The 12228-nt window shown below is 43.0% G+C and overlaps 2 protein-coding genes across 2 annotated transcripts; one reads left to right on the top strand and one right to left on the bottom strand.

Moving 5' to 3' along the window:
* Positions 1–2213: 2213 nt before the first annotated feature.
* On the bottom strand, positions 2214–6263 carry LOC113006737 (proto-oncogene c-Fos-like). Its single transcript, XM_026142887.1, has 4 exons — positions 5250–6263; positions 4492–4707; positions 3793–3900; positions 2214–3593 (listed from the first exon to the last, which is right to left on the bottom strand). Exons 1-4 carry the CDS (start codon positions 5376–5378, stop codon positions 2871–2873), a joined length of 1176 nt encoding a protein of 391 aa, XP_025998672.1. The 5' UTR covers positions 5379–6263; the 3' UTR covers positions 2214–2870.
* A 3256-nt stretch (positions 6264–9519) lies between these two features.
* fosab (v-fos FBJ murine osteosarcoma viral oncogene homolog Ab) lies at positions 9520–12020 on the top strand. The gene is made up of 4 exons (XM_026142888.1): positions 9520–9814; positions 10247–10468; positions 10563–10670; positions 10786–12020. The coding sequence occupies exons 1-4, from the start codon at positions 9683–9685 to the stop codon at positions 11452–11454; spliced, it is 1131 nt and encodes a 376-aa protein (XP_025998673.1). The 5' UTR covers positions 9520–9682; the 3' UTR covers positions 11455–12020.
* Positions 12021–12228: the final 208 nt, after the last annotated feature.

Here is a 12228-nt window from a genome sequence, read left to right on the forward strand (position 1 = left end):
CACCATTAAAAAAGCGGAACCAGCCACAAACAATTCATCAGCAGCAGATCAGGCATGTCCATATTCAAGGCAAAGCTTGAAATGTACATTATTTCTTGAGATATGACCTCAGTTTATTGCAGTGTTTGTGCTTAAATGCATCACTGTTGCAAATAAACATTCAGAAAATATCTTAAAAATAAAATAACTCATCCTTAATGCCATGTCAGTCAGTTTCACAGTGCCAATATGTGGACTTTGTCTACATTTGTCTAAGTCTCGTATACAGTGCAACTGGAATGTATTGACAGTGCTTCACTTGTTCCACATTTTGTCCTGTTACGGCCTTTTTCCAAAGTGGATGCAATTATTTTTTTCACCTCAAAATTCTACACTACACCCCATAATTTATTAATTTATTAACAACAGAAGACAAAAATATAACGTGTATACAAATATTAACAGCCTTTGCTTCATTGCTGCAGAAGTTTTTCTGTACTCTTCCCCAGATCTGTGCCTTGGTATAATCTTGTCTCGGAGGTGTACAGACAATTCCTTGGACTTCACGGCTTCATTTGTGCTCTGACATTCATTTTCAGCTGTAGGAGGACCTTATATAGACAAGCACGTACCTTTCCAAAGCATGTCCAATCAACTGAATTTACCACATGTGGACTCCAATCACGGTGTAGAAACATCTAAAAGATCATTGGTGGAAACAGGGGGCACCTGAGCACAATTTTAAGTGTTATGGCAAAGGCTGTGAATACTTCTGTACATTTATTTTTAATAAATTTGCGAGAATTTCAAGCGAATATCGAGAGTAGAATTTTGAGGTGAAAAATGAATTGGATCCATTTTAAATAAGGCTGCAACATGACAAAATGTGAAACAAGTGAAGCACCGCGAATACTTTTGAGATGTGCTGCACTCTCACATCCACACCTGTGGCCTGCTTAGATTTACCAGTCAACCAAATATGCATGCTGTAAACCGAGTCCCTTCAAGTCCACAAATACCCTAGCAGATACACTAAAACTGAGCTATGTTGATTACAGTAAGAGGACTTAAATAAAGGATAATTTTTATATATCAGGCAGATCGCATGCTTTCCTAAGTATCACTGATAACTTCTAAAGATGAACAACTCGATTTGGTTAGGTCTGTTTGTGCAAACGTAACAACTGAGGTATTCAAAGGGGGAAGTGAAAGCCCTGCAGCCCTCATTACATGACAAGTTCTCTGCTCTGCTGTTGCTCTCGCTGTAGCCACCCCTACTGATGAAAAGAAGAACTGCACCGTTCACTGTTAAGGCATGACATGCAAGCCGTGTGCTTTGTTGCAAAGGACTTTGTGTTATGAGTAAAAAAGGATAAAAAGTAATCCTCTGGGATGAACATGCTTACTGCAAGCTTGAAACACTATCTCCTCCTTGAAGGACAAACCCCAGCAGGTTTATCCCTCATTAAACCCTTCGTTTGCTGTTCCGAGAAATGCCTCAGCACCTCTAAATTACCGACTGCACCGCTTATCGTCAGTCACGTGACCACCCGCTCCTTAATTGATGAGAAACTTGGTCTTTAATGAGGCTCGCGCTCTCCTCTGGATTGTTTCTTCTCCAGCTCCGAAATTTAACACCCGTTGCTATGGATACAAAACAACTGCAACTACCCAAATATGGTCAAAGGAACTGAAACGAAACGGCAATCGCGTGCTGACGTCACGCACAGCACGCATTGCGCTGCCGTGTGTGCGCTCGGATTCCCTTGGCCGTGACAATAGTGGAGCAGAGAGAAGGCTGTGAATAAATAATTAACCTGCTGTTTGCGCTGCTTCCCACTCAATTCAAACACGTCTCCGTCCACGACGCGTCTCCTTTATGTAATCCCGAAGCCAGAAATAGGCGCAATGCCGTCTTTATGGATTGATACTGAGACGAGAACATCATTAATACCACCCTTAAATTTAGGATTTTTCTTCTTCTGACGTTTTAGTGAGTGTTTGGTAGGTCAGATTCATATTTAAACTGGGTTTAAAGCAGTTTTATTACAGATGAAGTTTGCATTGAAGGTGTTCAGCTGTTCTTCGTCCCCCTCCCACCACATTTCTAAGGCATCTCATGGTTTCTTCATCTGCTGAGGAACTTCATGTAAAGTCACCAACTAAGCAAGGCTGTGGTGCCGACTATCTATTCATATAAATGCTCCTAAATCAATAACAACAGCAGCACAGCATTAATTGCAGTTGTGGTATTTTATTTCCAGCATATTTTATCAATATCTAGTTTCTAGTTTTCTTTTGTTTCTGATTTTGTTTGTTTGTTGTTGATTTTTTTGCATCTCTATATTTTCATAAGTAAAAAAATAAACTATGTCATAAAATACATCTCAATAAAATACATGGCATGATCTTGTTTTTCATGGAAAACAAATGTAAAAGGAAATGTCAGTTCAGGTCTGGAGGCGGGGGGAGGGGGGGCACCTTACAGCAAGATGTTACACTTACATATTAGTATCCTTCTATAATTCACTTGTTACAACACAGCTTTGTCAAAAACAGTGTTACACATATATTAAGCTACTCAGCAGGATCTCGTTTCAGACCACACGCAGAGCTTTTTTTTTAACAACACAATACCATCTCTTCTTGGATTACAGATGACTTGTATTTGCATGCATTTTACTAGCACAAGGTCTCATCTCAGACAACTGCAGCAACAGCATGGAAGAACTCAACCGTGTTTACAGTCACAGAAAAACACTGCGTCTACACAATCTCTGATTTTCAGGTATATGCACGACATCGAAACTCACACTACAAAAGGTTATTTGAGAGCGACTGGAGCTTGCTGGCTGGTTAGAATACAGTATTGTTGCATAACTTCTTTGCATTCACAAGGCCAGGAGTGTGGGCGAGTTAAGACTATCTTTCATTAACTCGGATGCACCGAGGCTGCCTTTGAGGCACTCGGAACCGTCAGCCAGGGAATCAATCTCGGAGTGATTGAAGGAAAACACTGTGCGGTAATTGCTACAAGTGGGACTGGAAGACATGACTGGGGTGCTCAGAGACTCAAGGTCGCTTGCCACGGACTTGTACAGGGTTTCCCAGTCTGAGAGGCAGAAGGGCCCACTCAGGTCAGTACTCTGTAGTATGTCAGGGACAGATGCGGCCGTCTCGGGCGTCACTTCCATCTGTATGCTGGGCACCAAGTCATCCAAGTCATCTCCTTTCAGTTCCTCCAGAGCCTCCTCTTCTGCGCTGGAACACAAAAGGATGTTGGAGTTTCCCAAGATGGCTGCAGCAGGGATGCAAGGGACACTGCTCATGTCTTGACCAATATGGGCTTCTCCAGCTGTGCTGCTCTCTGGGGTTTTTCCATTCTCTAACATGGAAAGCAGCTGCGGGGAGTCCGGTGGATCCTGCAGCATTGTGTCAACATCATCTTCCTTATCATCCCTCTCATCATCATCACCATTGCCGTCATCATCTGAGGAGAGTTTGCAGGACGGTTGGTGAGAAGCTAAGACATGCTCTAGTCTCTCTTTCTCCTTTAGCAGGTTGGCAATCTCTGTCTCCAGGGTGGACTTTTCTTCTTCTAAAGTATCAGTTTCCTGAGGGAAAGAGGGAGAAAGAGAAAAGAAAAGAGCATGAGCAAAGCACAAAAAAACCCTAAACAAAACAAAAAAAAACCTATGTGGCTCTACCGCTCTGCTTCGCTGTTGTGAACTGAGACATTATTCATCTTTGGAAGTATGCAAAGTATTCTGTGAGAATGAATCCTCTATAATGATTTAACAAAGCATTACTTACAGCTTGAAGGGTCTCTATCAGCTCCCTCCGCCTGTTACGACACTTGGCTGCCGCAATTTTGTTCCTCTCCCTCCTGATCCTCCTCCTTTCCTCCTCCTCTTTGGAAGGCTAAAATCAATCAGAAATAGCCCATTAATTTAAACGCTCATCCCACTAGGTCTTGCCATGTCGGCAGTTGGCTCTTAAACACCGTTTCTTGTGCCAAAGTGAGAGAGAGAGAGAAAATCTCCTATGCAGTGAATGCTGATGTGGTCGGTGAAGATTCTCAGTTCAGGCGTTAAAATGCTGCACCACTGGCACGGTCTAGCCAGTCACGTGAACGCGCATTGCATGCAATTTCCTATCCCGCACATAAACAAGGCTGAGCTCGTTACCCCCGCCAAAGTAACCGCTCTGCACCAATTAAACATGATCAAATCGGCTTATGACTGACTCCCCGCAGCAAAATATTCAGATCAATCCGCTAACACTTTATTTCCCCACGACAGGGAAAGAAAAAAAGCAGTTAATTGCGTCCCGTCCCGCTAAAATATCGCGATATCTCAGTTTTCACATTAAGCTTAATGAGTGGAAACGAGGTGGTTGGGGATGGTGTGGGGATCGGGGCAGAGTGCTCTTTTGCTCGCTGTACTGACTGATTGATTGACTGGTGGTTGATTGACACATCAGCATCACCGCCCACCCCTCTCTTCTCTTTACCTGTTCTTTCGGCCCTTTCCTGTTGCTGGCTCTCGCCTTGTTTGCACCTGGCCGGGAAGACGACTGGGTCGCTGCATGAGTTTTGGGCTTTGCACGGCAGGGCGACGGAGAGGCAGATGTGATGACTGTAGGCTGCACAATCCACTTTAGTTCTGGCGATGTTGAGATTGCAGTCACAGTCGGAACAAAGGAGGCTGCTGCACTGGTCTCAGTATCCTGGAAAAACCCACACCAGACAGACATGCATATGCATGCAGTAAAATACTAATTTAGCGTATCTGACGAATGGGTGACCACGTTATTGGCTGACCTTTAGCAATGTTTAAATGTTACATCAATCATTTGTCCAAGGAATGTCAAAGAAGACAAAAAAAATCTGCTCTCTGTAAACACCTCAGAACCAGCCTCGCATCCTCATCAGTTTTTATGATAGATTTAAAAAAAAAGGTTGCAACGAAGACTGTGAAGCAGACAGCAGTACAAACAGTTTTATTTAAATAATAATATCATTGCGCTGTTTTTGCTTGTTTGTTTGTTGGGGTATTTTTTAGGGATTTTCTACAGAGATACGCATGTTTTTCTAGTCATTTTTCCAACACGGGATAGTAATCCTGCTAGGGGAAATGCAGTGCATGAAAAGGACTTCATAAAAATGTGAAGAATTTGAGGAATGCAGTTCTATCACCCGCATGCGTCAAACACAAGATTACGCTTTGTGATCAGGTTTTTGTGTGTGTAATGATGAGATCCGGCTCTACCTTGGTGCTGTCCACTGATGATGAAAGCGAATCAGGAGGATGCTGACTGCACCCAGGGGTGTCCCCGCCAGGCGATGCTGTGCTACAGCTGGACGATAAGTCGAACTCAGTGCTGGAGTCTGGATGCATGGTTTCATTAAAAAATAAAAATTCAAAATAAAATTAAATCACCGCATAAGAGACTGAACAGTCAGTCTGTGCTAGACAGAAAACGGATGTCCCGGACGCCTATATTCCATTTGCCAGGTTCATAACTGTGCACATAGTGGAGAGGCCCGCCTTTTATAGTGAGCTGGAATTTTATGAATGAAATCTGTGTGGTGAGACCGAACCATTTCACCGAGGGAGAAGTGACTGGAGAAAGGGGTTAGCAGATGGTGTTTTTTACAGTTCAACAATCAAATCACTGAAGTGCGTAAAAATCAACACTAACCCATTGTTTCATTTCAGCTTATTATCAGAACTCAAATGGTTTTTTTTAAAAAGTGTGCACATAGAAAGTGGCACCCCTCCCTCCAAAAGGTGCCCACCGCCATGAATGAACTACGTCACTTCATGTATGCAGCATCTGCATCACAGGCTATATGTTCCCGTCATGCCCTCAGATGTTCTCGACATTTACCCTTTGTTTAATGCTTCTGGGCTTTCACGGTAACACGAGCTCTCAATGCATTAGAAGGAAAGTGGAGGCAGTGTAATAGGCTTCATTAATAAATGGTTTTAAAATAGCCAGTGTGGTGCTTCCCCGATTCTTTCTCCTCCAAACTGTCCACATTAGAACAATGATTATGCACTAATGTTCCAACTTCTATTTATAGACACAAAATAAAATCCGGCATTAATTTAATTCTTTCACAAAGCTTCCAGCACACTGTCTGATTATTTATAAGCCGTCAAAATTAAGTGTCATTCACGTATCACATTGCCTTTCACCTGTCTCTACATATGAATAGAGCTCCAGCAACAGAACTGTCGCTGAAGCCAAGCAGCCAATCGCCGATGGACCGGTCGAGCCATATATGGTATTTCCGGGAGGAGAGGGGGGGAGAGGGGGGGCGTGCTGTGGCACAAGGATAGCGCGCAGACGGACGCTGCCGGGCTGTGTGTGGCCCACTCACTCACTGCCGCAAAAAGAAAGTAAAACAAGCTCTCAGAGACTGACCCTATGTTGTACCTGATATCAGCGTCATCAGCTGCGCCAAGAATGCCCGCACAGGCGTTAGTTTGAGGATGCGAAGGATTTGACCCACCTTTCCATATAAGGGTGGCAATTAGGTGCAGCCGCAGATGTGCAAAACACACTCACGAGGGAATCGGAGAATTCAAGAAGGCCAGTGACTGATATAATTTCTAGACAGGAGCAACGTGACTTACTTTCTCACAGACTGTAATGCAGTTTATCGGCACCAATTAAAGCCCGGGCTTTAATTGATGTTCCCGCATAACCTAATTCTGCTCCCATAACAAGAACTTGCGGGCTGGATTGGGCTATATTTAGGTTTCATGTGACCTCACGAATCCACCCAAGTGAAAGGGATAAGCGCTGGATAGAGTGAGAGGCTCCCCCCCTGTTTGCTCTGTGCTCCCGGGTACTTCCCGGCAGTGGCAACCCCCCCGCCTTGGGCCCTATTTACCGGCACATCACTATTGGTGGTCGGCTTGAGCGGCCTGGGACAAAACGAAGTTCAAAGGTCGAACAATACTCACCTCTCAGCACATCTCTAACAGTTGTCTTCTTCAAAGCAACTTGAGCGTGAATGCGCAAAGACTGTGGAGTTTATTTTTAGATCCACTGGCATCCAAGTTCACGGTCATTTTAGTGAACTGTTCTCCTTTGAGGAGCCAAAGAGCAGCGATAAAAAATAAATAACTTCAGCTATTAGATAACCGGAGAGTTTAAATACTTTCAAAAGCAGCAATATAAAAAAATATTTTTTCTTTTAGAAATTGCATTTCTTTCTTTCTTTCTTTCTTTCTTTCTTTCTTTCTTTCTTTCTTTCTTTCTTTCTTTCTTTCTTTCTTTCTTTCTTTCTTCTTCTTCTTCTTATTGTTATTATTATAATTTTATTTCGATTAAATTATCATTCCAACACGAAATAACACTAGCAAAAACCAGGTCACTCAAACAGTGCAGGTCAGCAACCTTCATGCCAACCACTCAAACAGAACTCAAACACCGCTCAAGGTAAACGGCTTGTTTGGTGTCCCGTTCCATTCCGTTGACCCGCAGACACCGAGGAAAGGGGAGGACTGTCAGAGACTTGAAAACACTCAGAGCTCTCACTCCGACGTCGTTTCCGGGAACGGCCCCTGACGTGTTCGTGTGCACGTTCCGTCTCCACAGGCGATGCCGAAAAAGTCGGTTTGGTGTTTCTCTGTTGATTTGGCTCCTCCTCATGATTACACACGATCTTCTTTGCTATGAAAAAATAAAAACTAAATGGACGTCACTGACGCGAAAGGGGCTGGGCGTCGCTATGACAACCAGGAATGTTCAACAAAACACTGGCGCGGGAAAGAAAGCGCAAAATCCTATAGCCTGAATTAGGGTCTTTTGACACAATGACACCTTTGTTTAGTCTTTATGGTTTGTTTAATGGGACGAGAGCACTTATGGCGCTTGTTTTGTGCTTGTTTGGTTAAAGAAGGGAATTCCCGGAAGACTCACGAGAGAGAGAAAAAAAGAAGAAGAAAAGTATGAATTGTGTTTCATAAAACTCATAAAATGCTTTGCTCGTGTTTTTTTATGTGCATGAATGTATCGCCTTTATTAAGAATAAACCATGAACAAAACCACCAGCAAAATGTTGCTGACTTTGGTAATATTGCACGAAAGTCACGATGCCTGTTCCACAGACCTACTTCTCAAGTCAACACGATAATAAAAAAAAAGTGCTGATGTCAGAGAATGAACAGTTATTAAACAGCAAATGCAGTCGCAATGTTGGCTCACCGTTAAGCCAGCATTTCATGAATTCGTTTCATAGCTTCTTACGTAAATCTTGAGGATTCCCTCTGCTAGTGGCTTTGGGGAAGACCTTTACAATTAACTGCCACCCCTCCCCGTCCCCTCCTTTGAGAAATGTAAACTGTCGTCGAGGAAACGTACACACAGAAAACCAGTTATCAGCTCGCTCTGCAGCTAAACACGCCCTGTTCTGGATTGCAGGCGAAAAGTACAAATAGTACCTGAGGGTGGAGAACATGTCACCCATGTCCTGACATGTAACGTTTATGTAGAGATATTTTAGACAATTCTATGAAACAATTCCATTGTAACTTACTGGATATAAACGCATGGGATTAAATAAGAAAAATACATGGATAAAATTAAGTATATAAGTAAATTAAAAGTCGGTTTAACAGACAGACCACAGAATCAAGTGAAAATCAATTACCCACCGTTTTCTCGCTTATTCTTATCTTTATTCAAATTATTCTTTGTACTTTGTGACCTACCTACACATACAAACATGGGCCTCCTGTGATTGTATGAATTGTCTTGCATTAAATGTGTAACAATTGATCAAATTAAACACTTTAAAAATAGTCGATAAGTGAGTCAGTGAGTGAAGTTAGCGAGTACTTAAATAACATGTTATTTATATACCACCTTTCAAGGTGAATATCACAAAGTGCTTAACTACAAGTTTGCACGATAAAATTGAGTTTCTATATTTCAAAAATACAAATAAAAAAGGAGGCGCACGGCTGGGGGAGGGGGTTAAAAAAACAGAAACAGATTTTTTAATGTGTTTGTTTGGTACGTTTTGTTCAGCACAGACACATTTACATGTTTAATTGTGTCCCTGCTGTGTAGGACGCACTTTTCCTCACTGTTATCTCAGTTCTTCAAGTTTTCACAACAGCGTCTGTGTTTGTTGTTTTACATAACGTCATGCCGCTGTCCGCCACTCTCAAGGTGTATTTCCCATCAGGCCCCGCCTCCTTCACAGGATGCACCATATATGGATACCTACGTATCGGGGATCCCGCTCCGGAATATTCCATTTCTTGAAGACGAGTTTTAGAAATAAACATTTTAAATAGTCACTTATCACCTGTAAATGACTCATTCGTGACTCGTGCAAACAAAGTGTATTGAATTTAAATGGAGCGCGAGGAAAAGTCGGTGTTATTACGGCGTTGTTAAGTCAGTGTTTTGGTGTTTTTTTCCTTCCTGGTGTCGGGTGAACGGCACACCCCTCTCGACGTCAGCAGGCACACTATAAAAAAGGCCCAGCTCGGAGAGTTGGCAGTCTAACTTTGAGTAGCAGAACAGCGACTAAAGAGAACTGATCGGGAGCAGCGCTTGAAGAGTTTTCTCGCAAACCCACTAAAGGACTATCCTGACCTCAAGTTTACATTCGTCCTTAGTAGAGTTTGTCCGGATCTTCTTATTTGCTTAAATTTTTTTTCGAAAAAAAGGAACGATGATGTTCAATTTCAACGCGGATTGCGACTCTTCCTCTCGCTGCAGCACCGCTTCCCCGTCCGTGGACACTTTGGGATATTACCCGTCACCAGCGGGATCTTACTCCAGCATGGGATCTCCCCAGTCTCAGGTATGTCCGCTTAAACATTGTTAAATCTTTACAACACGCTATTTCAGCTCAGAAAGAACCTGTTGGAGATTTGAATGTTTACTAAATTAAACTGACAAAGCTTAAATTTGATGTTTTCAAATAATAATAATGTTAATAATGAAAAAGGCTGGCTGGAAATTAAGAAAAGCACCCATTGAGTTTTTAAATATATATATTAAAAAATAACTCTGACCTGCGCACCACACAGTGCAAGGCAAGCTTCATTCATCCACCTGGAAACTCCATAGAGAGAATGTAACGTCATAGCTGACATCATAAGGATATTTTTAAACCATCCAGCTTTTTATAGACCCTCCGTGCTTCATTCATAGACATCTTGCAATGCTGCCACCCCTCCTGATAATGTACCAAATGTCCTGACGATCTCCTTTTTTACTTCATTTCCTCCAGGATTTCACAGACCTGACAGCATCAAGTGCCTCCTTCATCCCCACAGTCACAGCCATTTCCACAAGCCCAGATCTTCAGTGGATGGTCCAGCCTGTGGTCTCCTCAGTGGCCCCTTCCCACGGAGCTCACCCTTACACCTCCAGTCCTAGCCCTGCATACTCAAGAGCAGTCATGAAATCTGCAATGTCCAGGGCTCACAACAAGAGAGGCAAAGTGGAACAGGTAATTATCATTCGTTCATGAAGTGTTATGTATATATATAGACTAAGATTATTAAAGAGCAGGGGTCCTAACTTTTACCTTCTATCATGTGCAGATGACACCTGAGGAAGAGGAGAAGAGAAGGATTCGCAGAGAGAGGAATAAGCAGGCAGCAGCAAAATGCCGCAACAGGAGGCGAGAGCTTACAGACACTCTGCAAGCTGTAAGTATCCCATCAGATTTACCATCACTCATTGAAACATGTTTATTGTCAGAGCTATAGCAGAGCTATCCAACAGCCAAGCTGATGCAACTTCCTCCATTTCTCTCTCTTACAGGAAACTGATATCCTGGAAGACCAGAAATCCAACCTGCAGAATGATATCGCCAACTTGCTGAAGGAGAAGGAGAGGCTTGAGTTCATTCTGGCTGCCCACCAGCCCATTTGCAAAATCCCCTCTGAGCTGGGCACAGACTTCCCCCTGACCTCCCTCTCTCCTACCCACTCCTGCCACTCCATTGCAGTGTCCACCCAGCCACAGATCACCGTCTCTCATACACCCGCTATCGCTTCCAGCCAGTCGACCTTCACCTCAACCTCCAACTCCATATTCTCCAGCGCCACCCTCTCCACAGCCACCGTCTCTAGCAGCACAGTCAAGATGTCAGACCTGGAGTCCTCTGTCCTGGAGGAGTCTCTGGATCTCCTGGCAAAGACGGAGATGGAGACGGCACGGTCTGTGCCAGAGGTCGACCTGTCCAGCTCCCTCTACACGGGTCAGGAGTGGGAGGCTCTTCACACCTCAGCTAATACCAATGACTTCGAGCCCCTGTGCACACCTGTAGTAACCTGCACCCCAGCCTGCACTACCTACACGTCTTCATTTGTATTCACCTTCCCAGAGGCAGAGACCGTCCCCACCTGCGGCGTCGCCCACAGGAGAGGAAGCAGCAGCAATGAGCAGTCCTCCGACTCCCTCAGCTCACCCACCCTGCTGGCCCTCTAAAAGACTGTACAAGAAACAATGATTCTTCCGATCAAAGCACACTTTCTTACGTAGATGTGCCGATCACAGGGCTATGGAACAGACTTATATTAAATTATTTATGATTTTTATCTGCCTTTATCTATACTTGCCTATAACACCAATGTAGCAAGTTTAAAAAACAAAAACAAAAAAAACCCTCCCCGCATGTTTCAACTAATACCATCTAGTCGTTATATGAGTTCGTATATGATTTATATGGTGCTAGATAACATAACTTGTTGTTTATCGATATGTTCAGAGCAATAGCTATTATTGATCCAGTTTGTTTTCTGGTTAATGGAATGTGAGCGTTAACATGTGAATTGTTTGTGAAATTTTAAAAAGAAAAAAACAAACAAAAAAGAAACACGTGCATTGTCTTAACCATGGTCTGAGTGGTCTATCCAAAGTTTTCTGTGAAAACATTAGTCCTTTTAATTTATTAAATTTATTTTTTTACACATAGAGGAATAGAGAAAGAGATAGTAAAGAAGAATGTTGTTTGTAAAATATGTAAATAAAAAGATAGTGATATTTCAATTCAATCATCTGTGCTGGCTGGGTGTGTTGCTTTCCTCTCACGATATCCACACACACACACGCATATGTATTTACATATTTATTCAGTTCAAGTCAGGTGTATTCATCAGTCACCTCATGGGGCAAGCACTTTGCGACAGCGGGAAGGAAAAACTCTTTTTAACAGGAAGAAACCTCCCGCCGTGTTTAGGGGAAGAGAGGCAAAGGAAAAAT

This window comes from Astatotilapia calliptera, chromosome 15 (genome assembly GCF_900246225.1).
Source record: "Astatotilapia calliptera chromosome 15, fAstCal1.2, whole genome shotgun sequence".
Lineage (NCBI taxonomy): Eukaryota > Metazoa > Chordata > Actinopteri > Cichliformes > Cichlidae > Astatotilapia > Astatotilapia calliptera.